Below are 23070 nucleotides of genomic sequence, written 5' to 3' on the forward strand. Positions count from 1 at the left end.
AATGTATCTTCATTCCATCAAAATGAAGATCCATTGCACTTTTTTTTTTCTAAATTTCTCATTTCCAGGACATCAAAGCTGTGGCACCTTACAAGTTTATAATGCCTTTAAAACTCCAACTTGAGGTCACCCAATTCTTTTTCCTAATACGCCTCACCTTTTCCCTTTTTTGGTCCTTTTACCTGGGCCAAGAATTAAATCTCACAGGTGGGAATACTTTGACTCACATATATAGGAAAACCAAATATCAAAGCACTTCCCAACTTTTATTCCTATTTTGACTGATTCAACTGCCAAGAAAAGATGAAACTTGGCTTTTTTAAAATAAATTTACCAATGGAAAGTTTTTTTATTGTTAAGTCACATTCGTTTGGTAAAAGTTAAACATGTTGGTCTGATCAAGGTGTTAGCGTGCATGCTTTCACACATCTTGCACTCAGCAGATGCTTGCTTACTTCTCACCAGATGTCTTACTGCCAGCACATTGGTGTCGAGTTCATGTTTATCAATGACCTGAAGCAATGCCAGTGGATCAGGCAGAAGTTCGAGACTCCTAGTGCCATGCAGTTCACGAATGAAGAGAAACGCACCCTTTTGGCCAGGCTGGTCCGCTCTACCAGGTCAGTGCCCCTGCAGCGACAACAAATAAATGGTTCAATGTGGAAGAAAGACGGGCGGACATGCATTTATATAGCGGCTCAGCATCGCCTTAGGGTATCCCAGAGCACTTCGCTGACTAGATCTTTTGTAGCGTAGTCAGTGTTGTAATGTGGGAAACTCCACAGCCAATTTGTGTACCGCAAGCTCCCACAAACAGCAAGGCAATAATGACCAGATCGTCTATTTTAGGTGTTGGTTGAGAGATAACTATTGGCCAGGGCATTAATAAACAGTGGATTGCAATTAAAGAACACAAATTAGGAATCCTTTTTACTAAGCTGCAAATTTTGATCAGAGGCGCTGATAGGGAAACAGGATTGTGGTTACAGATTCTCCTGTGCTGGAGAAGCACCATTTGGGCCTTTCGTCAAGGGAACGAGAATCATCTTCACAACTGTAACATTTAGGTTTAATGGCTGTTGGCAGTGCTCATTTTATCATTGCACCCGTCTAGATTAAGGCCTATTATAAATGCTATTACTTACTTAGCCATAATTTCAGTAATCAGCACAGACTGCAATGGTACTGGGAGGAGATAATCAGGTTTATTTGACTTATGTCTATGCAGCTATGTCTGGTTGCGCAGTTTTAAGAAACCAGTTTGCATAGCTTTAAATTGATTCACACTTTGATGTTTTGAATTTTTATAATCGTGATTGTTGTGCCTCACTCTCTTGCCTTTTGATTTTTTTTTCTCCCAGGTTTGAGGAGTTTCTGCAGAGGAAGTGGTCCTCTGAGAAGCGCTTTGGCTTGGAAGGCTGTGAGGTGCTGATCCCAGCACTGAAAACCATCATCGACAAATCCAGTGAAAATGGTGTCGACAATGTCATCATGGGCATGCCTCACAGGTAATGCCAAAGGGTAGCGGGGAAGTACTTACTGTTTCTGGGAGCTAGTCACTCCAACAGCATATAGGAGAAGAAAACTCAAGCTTTATTTTCCTATTTTTGCTCCTTTTTCTTTATCTATCTGGCCTGTACCTCCAGCACATTGGGCACTTAAACTTATTGTCGAGCTGTAGCTGGGGGAGAATGACCAGTTGTATCTCTTCTCCACTTTTTGTTAATGCAGCTCACTTTGGGAATTGAGTGAAACAAGGCTTGACTCTACCTACGTAAAAAGGATTACATACCTCGGATACACAGCACAGAAACAGGCCATACGGCCCAACCAGTCCAGGCTGGCATTTATGCTCCACTCAAACCTCCTCCCATCTTTCCTCATCTATCCTAACCCTCTATTCCCTTCTCCTCATATGCTTGTCTAGTTTCCCCTTAAATACATCGATACTATTCACTTCAACCACTCCCTGTGGTAGTGAGTTCCACATTCTCACCACTCTGGGTAAAGAAGTTTCTCCTGAATTCCCTATTGGATTTCTTGGTGACTATCTTATATTGATGGCCTTTAGTTCTGCTCTTCCCCACAAGAGGAAACATTCTCTCTCTGTCCACTCGATCGAAAACCTTTCAGAATTTTAAAGACCTTGATTAGGTCACCCCCTGAGCTCCCTTTTTTCAAGAGAAAAGAGACCCAGCCTGTCAATCCTTTCCTGATTTGTAACCCCACGCATTTCTGGAATCATCCTTGTAAATCTTCCCTGCACCCTCTCCTTTGTATAATATGGTGACCAGAAATGCAGGCAGCGTTCATAAGGTTCGATACAGGTTTAGCATAGCTTCCCTACTTTCCAATTCTATCCTTCTAGAAATAAAGCCTAGTTTTTTTTTTATGATGACCTTGCTAACCTGTGGCACTGTTTTTAGTAATTGATGTATTTTTAGACAGAGATCCCTTTGTTACTCTGCCCCACTGAGATTTGCACCTTCCAAGTAATAAGTGAATAAGTGATCTCCCTATTCTTCCTACCAAAATGTACTACCTCACATTTACCTGTATTGGGCTTCATTTGCTAATTATTTGCCCAATTTGCAAATTTATGAATATCCTATAAATTATTGCAGTCCTGTTCAGTATTGACTATTCCCCTTCCCCCTCATCCACGCCCCCCCCAGCCCCCTCCACGCACAATTTAGTGTCATACTTCAGCCTGCGACCCTGATCATCAGCACATCAGGGCTCAGTGCCATCATGCTGCCCTTGTACCCCTGTTAAAGGCATTCACATCATTTAATAATTGATCTTATTCTTCATAGAAATAATTTTCTATGGAGAATCACAAATTATGCATCCTCTCCTATACTTTTCAAATTTTTTGAAAATTGATGTCTGCTAGCCACTCTCTTTAAAAACTTAACAAAATCTAAACCATTGATTGCTTCCCTAACTTATTTCCTACTTCCACCACATATCTGGAGCTCCCTCTGTAAAAGCACCCGAGTCGTAATATTCAGTGACAAATACAATATAAATTATAATTTGTGTCTGGTTTCAAATTTCACCCTCTGGCTTGGGATCCATTTATCAAACACTACTTTCAACCCTTAGATGATTTCTGGTATGTTTTTTGGGTTTTTTTGAGACTCTGATATTTCTGGCTGCTTTTGTAGAATGGCCATAGGTCCTTGTATCATAATTTTGACTTGGGTTTTAATTGGTAAATAAATTTATAAAACTGTTAATAAGGGAATTTTAATAATGTATTAACCAATATATAATTTTGCAAGTTATTAAGATTGTCTAGCTCTTCATCTAGTGGAAAATAGCAGTTATAATTATGAACATAGTATTATGGTATTCTTTTCTATGAACAATACTCCAGTGTAATGGCACTGCTTTTCTCTTGTCAGTGGAAACGATCTGTTCTAGACTTGAACACAATTGGTTGTTAAAATGCCAGCCAAAAGCAACCAGGACCAACTGGGTTTAAGTCATGGTCAACTTTGAAAAAGGTTGCCAATTGAAACTGTTTGAATGAGATGTTTGTATTTAAGTTGATTGATTGATTGGCTTGCCCTTACCCCCTTCCCACTTTAGAACTGTAGTTGTTAAAATGTGTGCCTGCCTCTCACTGCATAGCCTATCTAACCTTGGTGGGATATTGGGCAATGTAAATCATCTTAAATAAAAAGCCAGCTTCTCTAGTTTTTCTGAGATAAATAGCTGGAGTTGCAGAACGTGGTTCCTGTTATGATCCCAGCTGAGGTTACCACTGTACAAGCCTGATCCCAGAGTGGAACCCAGCTTCATAGATCTTAACTTTTAATTTGTTTGTTAAGATACATGGAGAGTCACCAGAGTCAGCAAATTAACTTTTTTAAAAAAGAATAAAACATTCTTTTAACAAGAAAAGATGAACTATGTTACATTAGTCTTTCACCCACAACCATACCTTTACAGATATAGTTGTAAGGATAACACAAGTTACAAAAGCTATTTTATACGCTAATGTTCACAGTAAGTACACAGTCCATACAAACCAATAGGTGACCTGTGGTCAGACACCCACACTGATACCAAGTGACAGATGCCACCTCAACCAGATGCTATGGATCTCTCACCAACTCCCCCAGACGCTTGTCACACTGAGCACCAACTGGTGTCTCTGCACCTCATCTTTCACACGAGGGTTTCCAATCTCCATTCTCCAAGAACTCGCCTTGGAATCTCCTCCCAAACCGATGCTTTCTCTCAGACGCCTTCTGCAAGGGTTCACCTCCAGAGTTTTGAACTCTCCTCCCAATGTTCCTCCCCCTGGATCACCACATGCGTTCAAGCTTTCCTCCATGCACTCTCTCTGCTGACTCAGCTGGCAATAGTACACCACTGCTTCATATGCCCATAGCAAAGAGTTATAGACCTTCAGTTGTCTCTTTGGACCTTCTGGCTTCTCACAAGCCTTTATCTCTTTAAGCTTGGTGCCTTTCTCTGCTCCTCACTGTTAACTTCACTTAACAGGACCTTTTCCAGATTCCTGTCCTTGCTTTATCTAGAAGGTCTTCCTGGGACTTTCTCCTGCCCCACTCCCCTGGATTTGGGGACTTTCTTCTTTAGCTTGAGACTTGCTATCTGTTCCGTTTGCTGCAGTCTCTCCCTGGAAACTACTTTCAACCAACTTTAGCTTGGAATTGGCTACCTGTTCCCTCTAGGTTGCTTCTGCTTGGTAGCTGTCTTCAAACTGAACTCAAAACTGCAGTTTCTTTAATTTTTCTGTGTGTGTGTGTAGTGTGTGGGCCCCTCTCTGGACCACTGTTGCTAGGCAACAGCACTTTTTTTTTTCTACTCTTGTTTGCTTAATTTCTCTTTAGGAGCCATAAAACTCATTATAGAGATGCAGGCACCTTTTAAAGTGAAACTAAAACTCAACTTGACTTTTTCTTAACACAAATACAAATCAAAATCAAACTTTAAAGCTAAAACTCATTCCTAACACCCACAAATACAAATATAACTTCCTTAAACTATCTCTATTTCCTAACGTTCCCTAGAAAAATCCTTCGTTAATTAAAAAGAGAACTTGATTTACTCAGTCTAGTCAAGCAGTGGCCCTTCAGAGCACTGGGAAAGTGGCTGAAGGATGGTCTGAGACTAGATTATCAGCTTTCTGCATCTCCTTGGGTGACGGTGCAGCAATGAAGGAGGCGACAGACTCTGTTAACATTGCCATATCACTTCGCTGAAACCTTGCCTAGTCGAAGAACACAGCATCTTAAGCAGTGACGGGTGGTCCTGAGTCGGTGGTGAGATCCAAGTCATGACAATGGCACCTTGGATGGTTGTCCCCGAAACAAAAACATCTCATTCGAACACAGCTTCAATTGGCAACTTTTTTCAAAGTTGACCGTTCCTTAAACCCAGTTGGTCCTGGTTACTTTTGGTTTAATGTAATTTTGTGGACCGCCTGTTTGAGAACTGCGGGCTTAGAGCATCATCCGACTGCAAATCTTTGCCTGGACTTTTCTGTGCGTGGTAGCCATTTGGTTTAATGCGTTTCTTCATCCCGTGTAGAGGCCGTCTAAATGTGTTGGCTAATGTCATCAGGAAGGAACTGGAGCAGATATTCTGTCAGTTTGACTCGAAATTGGAAGCTGCAGATGAGGTGAGTGTTCTGGGTGGACATGTGTTTGTCAATGTGCAGTGTTAGAGGATGACATTTCTGTGCAGTGCACTGTTGAGTTTTTAGGCTGTTTTTATACTGGCTTCACTCCTTTGCTAGACGCAAATGGAGCTGTGGGTATTTACCAAAGCTTTATGTTGCTTGTGTGTCACCGCACCCCATGCTGTTCTTTGTCAACAGGGCACTGGTGATGTGAAGTACCATTTAGGTATGTACCATCGGCGGATCAATCGTGTAACAAACAGAAATATAACTCTCTCTCTGGTGGCCAACCCATCGCATCTGGAGGCTGTCGATCCTGTTGTACAAGGAAAGACCAAAGCGGAACAGTTTTACCTCAGTGACACAGAAGGAAAGAAGGTACGGTATGAACTATCAGCTCCTATATTAGTATCTTCCTGTTGTGCAAACCATTATTTCCCTGAAGACAAGCAGACATATCCCCGCAGAGGAAACTGATAAGTGGGAGGGAGAAGATGTCACACTGGTACAACAGAAGTTGCTTCTTAAATGTTGGAACTGGAGCTTGGTAGAGGAATCTTTACTGTATCTTGCCTCTGCTGTACATGTCCTGTGAGCGTTGGGGCATTTTGCATATATTTTTGATGTCCTCCTTGTCTTTTTTTTTTAAAGGGTGTATTTTTTTTCCTCTTCTAGGTTGTTCCAAAGATGAGTTTCACGTTTTCATGTGACATTATGTCCACTGCGTCACCTGCTAGGACAAATATCTTTGAAATGTTGACGCCATTAATTATTTTTAACGGCGTAAGGACAAGAAACTCGAGTGTGTGGCGTGGATTTTTAAAATTGCACCGATGGCTGCTGCTGTGCCTTTCCTTTTTAACGTGGATAGGGAGTTGGCCATTTAGGATTGAGATGAGAAATGTCTTCACTCAAATGATTGTGAATCTTCGGAATTCTCCACCCTAGAGGATTGTGGATGTTCATTGAGCACATTCAAGACTGAGATCGATAGAGTTTTGCAATTAAAGGTTGTGGAGGTGGTAGAATATCAGCCATGATCATATTGAATGACGGAGCAAGCTCGACAGGCCAAATGGTCGCTGTCGCTTCCTATTTCATATGTTCTTATGACGTGAAAGCCTGAATATCATATAACTGTTGCCTGTCTGCAATCAATACTTGGAGGGTATCCCATCTCTTTTGATAGTGATTGCTTATAAAACAGTCCTCTTGGTTTAATTGTTTTATCGGCCATTTAATTGTGAAGTGGGGTGTCCTTTTAGTGGCACTGCTGCAGGTCAGTTTGTCCTGGAGCTGTGCAAAATATTTGGGGCGAGTACCTTTGACGGAGCCTTGGATCTTTTGAACTCTGATTTGATTAGCATATCTGTACCCAGAGGCAGCTCAGATCGGGAGTAACAATGACTCTTTATTTCACTTCTAAGTCACTGGTGGACTCCAGGGAAGCCAAGGCGTGTACCCCGTAAAAAATCACTGGTCGATGCAAACACTCTGAAACTGTTGCCACTTCCAAACAGTTTTAAGAACAATAAGAAATCTTGCTGAAAAGGGAGACATGTTGCCAAAGCTTTTTGTCTTGCACTCATCAGGACAAATGCTCGAATGCCAAATTTCAAACAATTGCAGCAGTTTATGCTACAGGAGAAAAGGGTGCAGATTGATTAGCCAGTCAGCTCTGATTAGCTGTGGCGTTGCCATGGAGAAAACAATGAGGGACTATAGGCTCCCTAAGCTCCTGGGTAATTCAAAAAAGGCCCAAGGCTTGAACATATTCCTTTTGTTTTCAGAGAATGGGTCACTGCGTATGAATGTATGTCACTTCTAGCAAGCATAAATGAGCCACGTTACGAGCTCAACTGATTATCTTTGATTTTATCTTTTTTAGAATTACCCGGGAGCTTGGGAGCCTATAGTTCCTTATTGCTTTCTCTATGGTAATGCTTCAGCCAATCAGAGTTAACTTGCCAACTAATCAGCACCCGTTTCTCCTGTCGTATAAATTGTTGTGATTGTTTGAAATTTGGTATTCTTGTGTTTGTCCTGATCAGTGCAAGACGAAAAGCTTTGGCAACAAGTTTCTCTCTCCATCGAGATTCAAGTTCTGTACGACCAATCAATTGTTTTGTATAAATGAGAAACAATTACATTATTTTTGTCTGCTGATTTTCAGTTTTGTCTAAATATTGTGCTCTAAATACCAGTCAATGAACAGCTTGAGCGACATCATCCGTCCATGTGTTTTTATCCCCCGTTTTTTGGAGAGATTTGTAGCGTCTAGTGACATCCCATATTAATCCTGTGCATATCCCAGTGGAATAAGGATAAATTGTTGTCCAGTAAAACCCATCCCATATGCCACGCTTTTAAAAAATTAAGTTTCAGTATGCGGGAGGCTTGAACTTGTCAAAAGTAGTGGGAGGAAACCCTGAATCAGTAATCAGTTCATTTGCGATAAAATCTGATGCAGGAGATGTTCACAGATTAAATCTTGACGTGTGATTGTTCCAGGTAATGTCCATCCTTCTGCATGGCGACGCAGCCTTTGCAGGACAGGGAATTGTCTATGAAACCTTCCACTTGAGTGACCTCCCATCATATACGACTCACGGAACAATTCACGTGGTGGTGAATAACCAGGTACAGTAATTCTTTGTAGCTGAACGAGTTGCATACTCTCTGACTGCCCCTAATAGAGTAGAGATGGAAAATAGTCACTTGGTGAACGCAAGTCGGAATTGACAAACGAGTGAAAATGTGTTCTTCTCTAGAACAAACTGGGTAAACGGTGTAAAACAAAACAGAATTACCTGGAAAAACTCAGCAGGTCTGGCAGCATCGGTGGAGAAGAAAAGAGTCGACGTTTCGAGTCCACATGACCCTTCAACAGAACTGAGTATAGTTAGGAGAGGGGTGAAATATAAGCTGGTTTAAGGTGGGGGGCGGGGGAGAGAGAAGTTGAGGGTGGGGTGGTTGTAGGGACAGGCAAGCAGTGATAGGAGCAGATAATCAAAAGATGTCACAGACAAAAGGATCAAAGAGGTGTTGAAGGTGGTGATATTATCTAAGAAAAGTGCTAATTAAGAATGGTTGGCAGGACACTCAAGGTACAGCTCTAGTGGGGGTGGGGTGGAAAGACTGACAAGGTATTAGTTGTAGATTTAAAAATAATGGAAATAGGTGGGAAAAGAAAAATCTATATAAATTATTGAAAAAAAAACAAAAGGGAGGGGGAAGAAACGGGGATTTTATTTTGTTTTTATCTCTGGGTAAACGGTGTACTGCTTTGAAGATGTTCTCAATTGTGCTCTGTTCTAAAATGCACCATTAAGAGTCTAAAAGGCTAAACCACTAGAATCTGAGTAACCCCCAGCCTCAGCCAATATTTACACTAAGGCTTCTCATAATGTGGCCATTTGTAGCTGTCCTTTTTTATCTGTGGCCCTGCTGCTGAATGTGTATTCAGACCTCCATTCACTGTCTGCATGTCTGTGGGATGCTGACTGAGCTGGGATCCTGCACTCTATCCAGGAAAATCAAGGTGAGGGCCTGTTGTTAGGGAGTTGGGTTAGTCCAGCTTCCATGCAGCAAATGAAATAATTCTACTTAATTCGAACTATTTCCTTGAACTGTCAGCTGTCCAGTTGTGTATTCGCCTCCGTTTACAGTATTAGTGAATTTACATTAGCGAAGAGAAGATAATTTACTTATTGTCTGTGAAGAATTGCCTGGTTTTCAAAGGACAAATGCCCACAGTAGCATGATTTGAATCAGGGGCTTATTGAATGGGGGATTCGTTGGCGCAAATCTGTATCCCATTGCTCTGATTTCTGAGAGCGCATGGGTAGGAGATAAGGTGCAATGCCAAGTACATAGGCCATACGTACGTACGATTGACTGATCGAATCAAACAGTACGTTCCTTCGCTTGTTCATAATAGGCAGGGTACAGCCTGTGCTTGCAAAATCCAAAACAAAACGTCTGCCGTTAGATATGTTTCAGTGATTGAAGAACACTTACTGAACAATCCTTAGTGCACTAATAGCTACACTAACAACCAATTTAAGAAAATCAGTCACAATCATAGCATGGCTCATTTACACTTGCTAAAAGTGACACACATTCATACACAGGGACTCATTCTCTGCAAGCAAAAGGAATATGTCCACGCCCTTCTTGAATTACCCAGGAGCTTTTAGTTCCCTGTCGCTTTCCCCACGGCAACACCTCGGCCAATCAGAGTTGACTTGCCAACCAATCATCACCCTTTTCTCCTATAGCATGAATCGTTATCATTTGAAATTTGGCATTTTTGCATTTGTCCTGAGGAGTGCAAGACAAAAAGCTTCAGCAACATGTCTCTCTTTTCCGTGATGGAATGGAATCAGAATGGTTACATTCGGCCCATCATGTCTGTGCCAGCTGTTTTTAATGCTGCTCAGCTAGCCCCGTTTCCCTGCCTTTTCCTCATAGCCCTGTAAAATTTTTCACTTCAGATAATGATCCAATTCTGTCTTGAAAGCCATAATGACATGGGCTGTGATTGTGACCCTTGACCTGTTGACCTTGAACCATTGGTTCAGAAGGAAATGTTCCTGAGGAAAAGGCGATCAGGAGGGTAATTGCATATTGAAATATCAAAATCGAAGTTAATTATTACCTAAGCATGCCTTACGCGGCCAGATGGCCCATTATTAGATTCTGCATCTGATGGTTTTGTTGTCTTGTTAGATTGGGTTTACGACTGATCCACGAGTAGCCCGCTCTTCTCCATACCCGACTGACGTGGCCCGTGTGGTGAACGCTCCTATTTTCCACGTGAACGGAGATGACCCAGAGGCGGTGATGTATGTGTGTAATGTGGCTGCCGAGTGGAGGAACACTTTCCATAAGGATGTAGTGATTGATTTGGTAGGTAACTGATCGGTGGAGGGGCAAACTGCTTTTCTGCTCCCTAACGCGTTTGTCCGTGGGACAGGAAATGGATAACTAGCCTCAATTTTTACTCTGGTTGTAATAGAATGTAGATACCCCATAAAATTGTGGGGGGGAGTAGGAGGGCTGCATGAAGGCCACCCAGGATATTTTACAGGACCCCCCCCCCCTCCGCCCCCCACCTGCAAACCCACCAACTGGTAAATTCTGCCGCACATTCCTGTTTTCAAGTATTCAGAACGTTGAGAAATTAATTTTCAATCTGTGTCCCATTGACCAATTGTAACAGTGTTACAACGTAACACAAGAAATAGGAGCAGGAGTAGACCATATGGCTCCTCCACCCTGCTCTGCCGTTCTATACAATCAACTCCACTTTCCTGCCCACTTCCCATGTCCCTGGGAACATCGATTCCCTGAGAGACCAAAAATCTGTCCATCTCTTTAAATGTATTCAACGATGGAGTGCCCACAACCTTCTGGGGTAGAGAATTCCAAAGATTCACAACCCTCTGAGTGAATAAATTTCTCCTCATCCCAGCCCTAAATGGTTGGCCCCTTATTCTGAGACTTTGCCCCCGTGTCTTTCTTTCCGCTGGTCAAGGAATCTATCTCTACCCTGTCAAGTTCCTTCAGAATCTCTTGTATGCTTCAATGAGATCTCTCAGAAACTCCAGAGAGTATAAGTCCAATTTACTCGGCCACTCATCATAGGACAAGCCCCCCACCACCCCCCCAATCCCAGGGACCAACTTAGTGAACCTTTGCTGTATTTCCTCCTTCCTTAAATGTGGAGACCAAAACTAGTGTTCCAGATGTGGCATATTGTTGTGTGATTATAGCCCTGGGGGAGCTATTCAGTAAGGAGAGATTAACCGTGGGAGGGAGGATGCCAGAGGAGTGACGACGGATGTTTGACAGAGTGTCATTTTCTGATGGGAAACCTGAACCCACTAGCTGTGTATTTAAAGGTCTGTTATCGGCGCAATGGCCACAATGAGATGGATGAACCAATGTTCACTCAGCCGCTGATGTACAAGCAGATCAAGAAACAGAAAGCCGTGCTGAAGAAGTATGCCGAGAAGCTGATGTCTGAGGGCGTTGTGACTCAGCAAGAGTTTGAGGTTTGGAGTTCTTTTTAGTTTTTCAGCTTTGAATGTTGAATCCTGTAGGGTTACTTACGGTAATGTTGTGCTGATGCACTGGACTAATAATCCAGAGAACGCGAGTCCCATTCCTCCCCCGTTCTGCCCTGTAGCCCTGCAAGTTTACTTCCCTCAAGTGCCCGTCCAATTTCCTTTTTAAATCATTCATCGTCTCCACTTCCACCACCCCCATAAGTAAGTTCCAGGTTGTTATCACTCACTGTGTGTAAAAAAAAAAAGTTCTTCCTTACATCACCCCCCACTCTGTACCTCAGCCAAAATCTTAAATGTGTGTCCCCCTAGTCCTTGTACAGTCAGATAGTGGGAATACCTTATCCAAACCTGTCAGAAGCTTGTCCACCTCTATCAAATCCCCGCTCAATCTCCTTTACTCCAAGGAGAACAACCCCAGCTTCTCCGACCTAACCTTGTAGCTAAAGTCCCTCATCCCTGGAACCATTCTGGTAAATCTCCTCCGCACCCTCTCAAGGACCCTCATGTCCGTTCTAAAGTGTGGTGACCAGAACTGGATGTAATACTCTAGTGAGAGTTCAAATCCCATCATGACAGTTTGAAAACTAGCATTCAGTTTTAAAAATATCTGGAAATAAAAAGCTCATATCAGTAAAAAGGTGACCATAACGCTCAAGGCAATTGTGTAAAAACGCAACTGGTTCACTATTACCCATTGGTGAAGGAAACCTGTCCTCAATCCATCTAGCTTAAATATGACTCCAGTCTCACATTAATATGGTTGACTCTTAACTTCCCCAGCAAGCGGTCTGTAGATGACATTGCCAGCAACGCCCCAAGAGCAAATCATACAATTTCTTTCCAAAGATCTTGAACGACTGGTTTCCCTCCATGTAAAGTACCTTGGCAAATCTGGGAAGTTCATCTTTGGTGTCATCACGAGATCCGTCTGTTGGGAGCTGAGTTCATTGACGAACACAACACCTGAGAATAGATCACTGCCAATGCACAGCAAAATGTCCTTTATTTGGCATCTGGGGGAGTTATCTAGATCTGTGGTTCTTGAACCTTTTTTGTTCGTGGATACGCACAGGGTCTTTTGTCCCACCTATCTACCAGTTTTACCCCCCCACCCACTTTCACTTAACACTGCAAAAAAAATCATCAGAATTAATGGGAACTTTCAGAAACGATAAATATTTTGCTGCTTTTACTTGGCTAAATGTAATAAACAAACGTGCATTATTTTTTTCTATTAAATATCATAAGTAAATAATTCATTAATGCCAGAAACAAAAATATAGACCTTTCAGATTATAAGCAGTAATAGTACAAGTGAATGTTATTTAAAGCAATGGTGCACTAATTCACCAACAACCAAATTAAGATAATTAGTCAAACTCATAACATGACTCATTTACATTTGTTCAAAGCAACATCCATTCACGTGCAGGAACCCATCCTCTGCAAACAAAAGGAACGTGTTCAAGTCTTGTGCCTTTTTTTGAATTACCAGGAGCTTGGGGAACCTATAGTTTCCCTATTGTTTTCCCCATGGCAAGTCTTCGGCCAATCAGAATCGACTTGCCAAGCAATCAGCACCCTTTTCTCCTGTAGTATAAATTGTGATTGTTTGAAATTTGGTATTCTTGTGTTTGTCCTGTTGAATGCAAGGCAAAAAGCTTCAGCAATGTTCTAATATGTTATCAGATCATCTCACTAACCTTCTGAGAAACGAATACCTACCTTACAGACAAATTACCTTATTAGACAAATTAACGGTGACGTAAATCTTGCTTGTAAAACTACATTGGGTTGTTGCTCATGCTGCACACATGGGAGCTGGTCTGATGTCATGTGAGTGGTGGAAAGGAGAGTTTATGCCTGCTTTATTATGGCCTCACCCGTGATGTTGCGTACATGACTTGCATTTTGGACCAGACCACCTGGCAGGACCCTCACAGACCACCAGTGGTTTGGGGACCCCACTTTCAGAGCCACTGATCTAGTTTAAGGTTGAGCTGTAACCCTTTAAAAAGAACTCCGAGCTCCTGCCTGTGTCACCACAGCTATCTGTTTAAGATGTTGATGGCCCTAGTGTGTGTGCACAGTTGGCGCTTTAGTTATAATTCCTACTTCTGAAGATGTCTTTTCCTTTTCTGTTTTTGGGTTGTGTAGGCAGAAATGTCGAAATACGATAAAATATGTGAGGAGGCATACGCCCGATCGAAAGATGAGAAAATCATGCACATCAAACACTGGCTCGACTCACCATGGCCTGGTAAGTATTTTGGCGGGCGATGCAAGGACTCCAGAGAAGGCCTAAGCCCAGAGAGGACAAGGTTTCTGGGGCCACATTCAGTATAATTCAAACGGAAGTATGAAACGGTGCTGCCACTTTGCTGCCCAGTTATAGTCAGAGAAGATGATGCGAATGTGTGCGTCTTCCTGGCTTGGCTAAGCTGAGCTGCTGAGTTGGGAGGTTTGTTTGGTCGTAGAAGGCAGAGTCACACTAGCAATTAAATAATCACTGGATTGGGTAGCTGTTTTACAGGTTGCACATCTTTCAAGTTGCACCTATTAATTGTGCTTAAAATGTGTCACGAGGAAAGAAGTCGCCTTGAAGCTGTGGATAAGCTGGGAATGCCTGTGTGCCGTTCAATGTAGCATTTGTGACAAGACCTCCAATCCAATTTTGCGTGATTTTTAGTGGAATAGCCGGGATGCAGGAGAGTGTTTCTATTTCAGTTTGGCCTCGCGAGAGTGAGCTCTGTGAAGACCAGCTTCTGAAATGAAGTACCCCGATCCCTTTCTGCTGCAACTGGGAGCTCTTCAGCAGATCATCTCTTGCATCTGCATGCTTTGGTGTAACCAGATCTCTGGTGCTGTGCAATGAATGCGAATAATACTGCCATTGGCTGCACAGAGTTTGTGTACGAGGATAGTGATTCTTTTTTGGTTGAAGGACCCCTTTTTAAATGGGTTAATAATCACAAAACTGCCTCCATCTGAATTATGATACTATAAACGTTTCTAAATGTAACGGCCCTCATTGCGGCGTTAAAAGTACTTGCATGAAGTTTTCCCAGGGCTGTACCATATAGTGAACATTGATTGTGAAGATTCCTATACTCCATTCTGCCTTACAGGTTGCCTGTTGAATGCTTCACCACATGGCACCTCCCTTTCTGGAGTGGGGTCTGGCTCGATGGCTGCCGATAAGGAGCACTGGCACTGTGCCTGCCTTCGCCACCTGCCTGACTCGCACAGTTGCTGAGTGTTTCAGGGTGCTTTCCTCCCACCTCTTGCTGTTTAACTAGCTTGCCTGCAGTATCACCGACACACTGCCTGGAATGTGGCATTTTTTGCTGTCGGGCCATCTTCGGTAACTGGATGACCGGCAGCGTGCGCCAGACCCACACCATTGCAGCAACGGGTCCTGTTCACCTTATTTCCAAGTCCCCAATTTGGAAAGCACTGTGTTAGGAGACAACAATGCTACTCAGAAATCAAAGCATCGGTGGCTGCATTGCCGCTGTGAGGGTTAATCAGCCAGACCACCTTGCACACCTCAAAGCAGTGGCTGGGAGCACACCTGCCTGTCCTGGCTATAAGTGAAAAGAAATGAAGTACTGTATATACCCATGTAAAAGTCAGATTTTTGCGACCAATTTTTTAGGCATAAAGTTAATGGTTGATGTTTGCTTGGGTTCTATTTTTGAGGGATTTACATACATGCTTGATTTGGGGCCTCACAGAACCGTGTACATGGTTTGGCTGTCTAGGTGAGTCCACTGATTTGTCAGCTGCCCCTGCCCATGGCTATGACACATTTTTTTAAAAAAATTCATTCACGGGATGTGGTCTTCGCTGGCTGGGCCAGCATTTATTGCCCATCCTTAGTTGCCCTTGAGAAGGTGGTGGTGGTGAGCTGCCTTCTTGAACCGCTGCAGTCCATGTGGTGTAGGCACACCCGCAGTGCTGTTAGGAAGGGAGCTCCAGGATTTTGACCCAGCGACAGTGAAGGAACGAGCCTTGGTGAATTCCTGCAGTGCATCTTGTAGATGTTACACACTGCTGCCATTGTGTGTCAGTGGCGGAGGGAGTGAATGTTTGTTGAGGCAGGCTGCTTTGTCCCAGACGGTGTCCAGCTGCTTCAGTGTTGTGGGAGCTGCACTCATCTAGGTAGATGGTGGACAGGCTTTGGGGAGTCAGGAGGTGAGTTACTCGTCACACGATTCCTTGCCTTTGACCCGCTCTTGTATACAGTATTTATATGGCTAGTCCAGTTCAGTTTCTGGTCAATGGTAACCTCCACACACACACACACACACACACCCGCCCCCCCCCCCCCCCCCTCACCAACAGAATGTTGATAGTGGGGGATTCAGTGATGGGAATGCCATTGAAAATCAAGGGGCGATGGTTGGATTCTGTCTTGTTGGAGATGGTCATTGCCTGACACTTGTGTGGTACGAATGTTACTTGCCACTTGTCAGCCCAAGCCTGGATATTGTCCAGGTCTTGCTGTATTTGGACATGGACTGCTTCAGTATCTGAGGAGTTGCAAATGGTGCTGAACATTGTGCAATCATCAACGAACATCCCCACTTCTGACCTTATGATGGAAGGAAGGTCATTGATGAAACAGCTGAAGATGGTTCGATGTAGGACACAACCCTGAGGAACTCCTGCAGTGATGTCCTGGAGCTGAGATGACTGACCTCCAACAACCACAACCATCTTCCTTGGTGCTAGGTATGACTCCAACCAGTGGAGAGATTTCCCCCTGATTCCCATTGACACCAGTTTTGCTAGGGCTCCTTGATGCCACACTCGGTCAAATGCGGCTTTGATGTCAAGGGCAGTCACTCTTACCTCACCTCACCTTGGGAGTTCAGCTCTTTTGTCCATGTTTGAACCAGGGCTGTAATGAGGTCAGGAGCGGAGTGGCCCTGGCAGAACCCAAACTGGGCTTCAGTGAGCAGGTTATTGCTAAGCAAGCACTGTATGATAGCACTGTTGACGACCCCTTCCATTACTTTACTGATGACCGAGAGTGGACTGATGGGGCAGTAATTGGCTGGATTGGATTTCTCCTTTTTGTGTACAGGACATACCTGGGCAATTTTCCACGTAGCCAGGTAGATGCCAGTGTTGTAGCTGCACTGGAACCGCTTGGCTAGGGGTGCGGCAAGTTCTGGTGCACAAGTCTTTAGTATTATTGCCGGAATCTTGTCAGGGCCTATAGCCTTTGCAGTATCCAGTGTCTTCAGCCATTTCTTGATATCACGTAGAGTGAATCGAATTGGCTAGAGACTAGCATCGGTGATGCTGGGGACCTCTGGAGGAGGCCGAGATGAATCATACACTTGACACTTCTGGCTGAAGATTGTTGCGAGTGCTTCAGCCTTATCTTTCGCACTGCTGTGCTGGGCTCCTCCATCATTGAGAATGGGAATATTTGTGGAGCCTTCTCCTCCAGTGAGTTGTTTAGTTGTCCACCACTATTCATGACTGGATGTGGCAGAACTGCAGAGCTTAGATCTGATCCGTCGGTTGTGGAATCACTTAGTTCTATCACTTGCTGCTTATGCTGCTTGGCACGCAAGTAGTCCTCTGTTATAGCTTCACCAGGTTGACACCTCATTTTTAGGTATGCCTGGTGCTGCTCCTGGCATGTCCTCCTGCACTCTTCATTGAACCAGGGTTGATCCCCTGGCTTGATGGTAATGGTAGAGTGGGGGTTATGCCGGGCCATGAGGTTAGATTATGTTTGAGTACAATTCTGCTGCTGCTGATGGCCCACAGCGCCTCTGATGCCCCAGTCTTGAGTTGCTAGATCTGTTTGAAATCTATCCCATTTAGCATGGTGGCAGTGCCACACAACACAATGGAGAGTATCCTCAATGTGAAGACAGAACTTCGTCTCCACAATGACTGACTGTGCAGTGGTCACTCCTACCGATGCTGTCACATCTACAGCAGACAGGTTGGTGAGGACGAGGTCAAGTATGTTTTCCCCTCTTGTTGGTTCCCTCACCACCTGCCGCAGACCCAGTCTAGCAGCTATGTCATTTAGGACTCAGCCAGCTTGGTCAGGAGTGGTGCTACCGAGCCACTCTTGGTGATGGACATTGAAGCTCCCCATCCAGAGTACATTCTGCACCCTTGCCACCCACGCTTCCTCCAAGTGGTGTTCAACATGGAGGAGCCCTGATTTATCAGCTGAGGGAGGGTGGTACGTGGTAATCAGCAGGAGGTTTCCTTGCTAATGTTTGACCTGATGCAATGAGACTTCATGGGGTCCAGAGTCAATGTTGAGAACTCCCAGGGCAACTCCCTCCCAACTGTATACCACTGTGCTGCCACCTCTGCTGGGTCTGTCCTGCCGGTGGGATAGGACATACCCAGGGATGATGATGGTGGTGTCTGGGACATTATCTGGAAGATATGATTCCGTGATAATGACTATGTCAAGCTGTTGCTCTCCCAATTTTGGCACTGGCCCCCAGATGTTGTTAGGGTCGACAGGGCTGTTTCCGGTGCCTAGGTTGATGCTGGGTGGCCTGTCCGGTTTCACTCCTTTTTTTTGTGACTTTGTAGCGTCTTGTTACAACTGAGTGGCTTGCTAGGCCATTTCAGAGGGTATTTAAGAGTCAACCACATTGCTGTGGGTCTGGAGTCGCATGTAGGTCAGACCAGGTAAGGACAGCAGATTTCCTCCCCAAAAGGGCATTAGTGATCCAGGCAGGTTTTTACAACAATCAAGAATGGTTTCATGGTCATCATTAGACTTTTAATTCCAGGTTTTTATTAAACTCAAATTCCACCTCTGCCATGGTGGGATTCGAACCCAGGTCCCCAGAGCATTACCCTGGGTCTCTGGATTACTAGTCCAGCGACAATACCACTATGCCATCACCTCCCCCTAATGTCAGGTGATGTCAGCTCTGCCACAGTCGGGGTAGGTTGCGCTGTTTACTTCCGAGCCCTGGTGCAGCAGGCAGACTGATTGTTTGCAGCTATGGCCCCTCGAGGAGGGGTGGGGAGGGGGAATGTGGGTAGCGCTGCGATTCGGGCTGTCCATATTGGCGATATTAGCAGAGTATCGGTTCAAGCAGATGGACTGCCAGGGTTTCCCTCGACAGCGTCTCCTGCCTGCCCCTGAGTGTGTGAAGGGGCTGGGGAGGGGAGTGGGACAGCCTACAGTCCTTGGAAATACTAAAGTTGACTTTTACATGAGGTACATGCAAAAGTTATGAAATCTTGAGCCAAAGATCAGGTTTTACTTATGCACTTGTATATGTGTTATGTCTCAGTGGTCTCCTTTAGATATGTGCTTCATTCTTGCCTCCCTTCTGCCTTTAGGTTTTTTCACTCTCGACGGCCAGCCTAAAAGCATGAAGTGTCCCTCCACTGGTCTGAGTGAGGAGACGCTGGCTCACATCGGAGGTGTAGCCAGCTCTGTGCCGGTGGAAGATTTCACTATTCATGGAGGTAGATCGGAGTTAATTTGATGCGGACCAGTACAGCCCCACAGTTCACACCCAGCAGCATTAGCCATTGCTTGGCCCACGTGGGTATTTTTGAACATAATAAGAGGGATAAAAAATGACTACTTGGCCCATCAATGCTCACCCCATCTATTAGACAACCCAACCTTCTGGCCCTGTCCTCCCTGAGTCACTAACAATGCTAACTCCTGGGGAAAGATGACGAACAGTGAGTAGAAGGAAACGTGACCAATTTCAGAAAAAGAGGCCTCGAGACAAAACTCCCCAATCTTAAAATAACTGAGCAAACTCGCGACGTCACTCGACAGACTTGTCTAACATCAGTCTCAACATTTGAAGATATTTGATTAGGAGAAATGGCCATTGCTGCCTGTCCGGTCCGTGTCTCAGTACATGTCCACTTGACCTTATTTTGTACAAGTTAACTTTTACTTTTAAGGACTTCCCTACATGGCTTGCAGCAGTACATTCTAAGATCCAATTTTCCCTTGTCAGTCCTAATGGTTTAACAGTATTGCTGGCCCAGCCAGTGTTGCCTACATCCCATGAATGAATTAAAAAAAAAATTTACATTTAAACCCCTTTCCATCATTCTGTGTAATTTCTTACAGACTGTTCCCATTTAATTTGTACCTCACTGTATCTTCCTTATGCCTTTCTCTACATTAAATGGCATCTCCCACTACTATTTGGCTTAATCCACGAAGCTATCCAGATTCCTCCTGTTCCCCATTATCTGCCACCCGTCCTAATTTCATACCATCCACAAACTTGGATGTCTTCCTCCAAATCATTATTGTGCATCACAATTAACAATGACCGTCAACAACCCCCTGACGTACCCTACAACTCAGCTGTTTCCATTTCCGTGCTGCTGCCTTATTTGCTTCTTACATAGTTTCTCTGCAGGAAGCTCTGAAAAATCCAGGCGACAAACTACAAAGCATATTGGCATCCAAAGGATGCGAAGCAGAAGAAAAATCAGAAGGCAGTGACTTGTTAATTTAAAATGGGAACATATAGGCTGGTTGCAGCAAAATTGGACTAGTCCGTGTTGGCATCCCACTTGCCCTTTCAGCCTTGCATACAGTCTTGAAATGTCGATTTGTGTTTGCATGGGGGCTATGCTCTCAGCTTATCCTATGCTCAGTAATGTTATAATGAGTGACTGCCTATTCTATGAGGAGCTGGTACAAGATTCCATTCAGCCCCTTACACTTGTACTGGTGCTCACAGACTCTCACAGTGCAGAAGAGGCCCTTCGGCCCATCGAGTCTGCACCGGCATGTGAGAAACACCTGACCTACCTATCTAATCTCATTTACCAGCACATGGCCCTTAACCTTGAATGTTATGACGTGCCAAGTGCTCATCCAGATACTTTTTAAAGGATGTGAGGCAACCCGCCTCCACCACCCTCCCAGGCAGCGTATTCCAGACTGGGTAAAAAAAAGTTTTTCCTCACACCCCCAACTAAACCTCCTGCCTCTCACCTTGAACTTCTGTCCCCTCATGACTGACCCTTCAACTAAGGAGAACAGTTTTTTATTTTAAAATAGGAACACATAGGCTGGTTGCAGCGAAATTGGACTATCCACCCTGTCCATACCCCTCATAATCTTGTACACCTCGATCAGGTCGCCCCTCAGTCTTCTCTGCTCCAACAAAAACAACCCAAGTCTATCCAACACTGGCACTATCTACTGTAATCCTATTTTCTTGCCCGTTACTTTTATCCTTTATATTCATTTTCAAATGGCACTACTGTCTTTGCCTCAATGTCCACTTTTGGTAAGACATCCCACATTTCAATAAATCTTTATGAAATTATTTGCTCTATCTTTCCCCATTGCTTCCCTAGTGATAACCTGGAGCGTATGCCCCCTTGTTGCCAATTTACCAACCAGGGAAAATAATTCAATGCTACCTAACCTCTCCATTTATCATTGCCCGGTGGTTGCATTTGCTCTGTGAACTATTCAAGTTGTGAGTGCTAAATGATTTACATTCTGTTTCCTCAGGTTTAACTCGTATCCTAAAAAGCCGTGGTGAGATGGTAAAGAATCGCACAGTGGACTGGGCTTTAGCAGAGTATATGGCCTTTGGATCCTTGCTAAACGAAGGTATTCATATCCGCTTGAGTGGGCAGGACGTGGAGAGAGGAACTTTCAGGTACTGCTCAGAATGAGCTGTTTCTGCCTTATTGAAAGTCTCTATCTGCTTTTGGATCCACACCAGTTGAAGCTAAACCTAAGACACAGCAGCGTTCTTTGTTGGAGAGAGTTAACTGACTTAGTTCACAGTCAACACTACTCCAACGCCCCCCCCCCAACAGTGTCCCAGCTATCCCCAGTTATAGGTGTACCCATCACCTGTTTAACAGCGTAATTATCTTGAGTATTGATGAAAGCCAATGTTTTGTCGAAGCCTAGCACTCATCAGGACAATCACAAGAATACTAATGTCAGGGGAAGCAACACCCTTTATATTGTATGAGAAGTTAGTGCTAATTGGTTGGCAAGTGGACTCTGATTGGTAGGGGCTTTGCCATGGAGAATCTATCAGTTAATGCTGACTGACAGTTAACTGCCGAGCATTGTTTGAAATTTAAACCAAGCAGCAATACTCAAGTTCTGTACTACCAAGTGACTAAGTGTAATTAGCATTAAACCGTAACGATGTAATTAATAAGACATTGACTCACTCTATCTGTCTGTGACTGAGAAAGGAGTCTTCTAATAAATGTCAGGGACAAGACTGAGTGAAGAATCGGGATTATGGAAAGTACAGGAGAGAATTCAAGTTTAAAAATGAGGAAAGATTAGTTACGCAGCATTAAATTAAATTAAACCTTGAAACATTGTACTAAGTATATGATGAAGATTGGGCCTTTTTGAGGACTCATGGGGAAATCTTCAAACAGATAGAGGATAGGGGTGAATGCTTTGCATCTGGCTTCACAGAGGAAGCGGATGGATGTGCAGGTTACACAAAAAGAGGAGAGGATGTTTACAGACAGGATAATAACATATAGAGAAGACATACGAAAAAGATTAGCATTGCTGAGAGTTGGCAAGTTGCCTGGTCCAGATGGAATGCATCCCAAATTGCTGGAGGAAGCAAAGGTAGAGGCATTGGTCACAATCTTTCAATCCTCATTGGATCCAACAGAGGGTTGCTAATGTGATACCATTATTCAAGAAAGTGAAGAGGGATAAACCAGGAAACTACATGTCAGCCAGCCTGTCAGCCTAATGTAGTTATCAGAAACCATTATGAGGGATAAAAGGAACTTTCATTGGAAAGATGTGGGTTGATCGAAGAGAACCAGCATGGATTTGTTAAAGGCAATTTATATCTGACTAACTTGATTGAACTCTTTGATGAGGTAATTGAGAACATGATCAAGGTGCAGTAGGTGTATTATATGAATTGAAGGCATTGTATTTGGGGAGGAATTATATTTAGGAACACATTCGACAAAATTCCACAAGGAAGGCTTGTTGAGAAGATGGAAGCTCATGGAATTAAGGGAGAAGTGACAGTATGAATACAATTTTTTTATTCTTTCATGGGATGTGGACATCAGTGGCAAGGCCTGCATTTATTGTCCATTCCCTATTGCCCACCTCCCTGACAATTGGCTCACTAGGCCATTACAGAGGGTCTGGAGTCGCATGTAGGCCAGACCGGGTAAGGATGGCAGATTTCCTTCCCTAAAGGACATTAGTGAACCAGATGGGCTTTTAGGACAATCGATGATAGTTTCATGGTCAGCATTACTGAGACTAGTTTTTTATTATAGATTTATTTAAATAACTGAAATTAAATTCCCCAACTG

At 43.8% G+C, this 23070-nt stretch overlaps 1 protein-coding gene across 6 annotated transcripts in view; it reads left to right on the top strand.

The window, feature by feature from the left end:
• LOC144694964 (2-oxoglutarate dehydrogenase complex component E1) overlaps nt 1–23070 on the top strand; it is a 95867-nt gene that overhangs the window by 57630 nt on the left and 15167 nt on the right. For 5 of the 6 annotated variants that reach the window (XM_078565776.1, XM_078565778.1, XM_078565779.1 and 2 more), the window contains 10 exons: nt 466–620; nt 1362–1508; nt 5569–5659; nt 5858–6037; nt 8171–8299; nt 10391–10570; nt 11566–11718; nt 13891–13993; nt 19084–19212; nt 21251–21401. In XM_078565776.1, the coding sequence (XP_078421902.1) occupies nt 466–620; nt 1362–1508; nt 5569–5659; nt 5858–6037; nt 8171–8299; nt 10391–10570; nt 11566–11718; nt 13891–13993; nt 19084–19212; nt 21251–21401 (1418 nt within the window). Of the gene's footprint in view, nt 1–465; nt 621–1361; nt 1509–5568; nt 5660–5857; nt 6038–8170; nt 8300–10390; nt 10571–11565; nt 11719–13890; nt 13994–19083; nt 19213–21250; nt 21402–23070 lie in introns of those variants that run through there. The other variant, XM_078565780.1, reaches the window with a different exon arrangement.

Source organism: Cetorhinus maximus, chromosome 20, assembly GCF_964194155.1.
Source record: "Cetorhinus maximus chromosome 20, sCetMax3.hap1.1, whole genome shotgun sequence".
Lineage (NCBI taxonomy): Eukaryota > Metazoa > Chordata > Chondrichthyes > Lamniformes > Cetorhinidae > Cetorhinus > Cetorhinus maximus.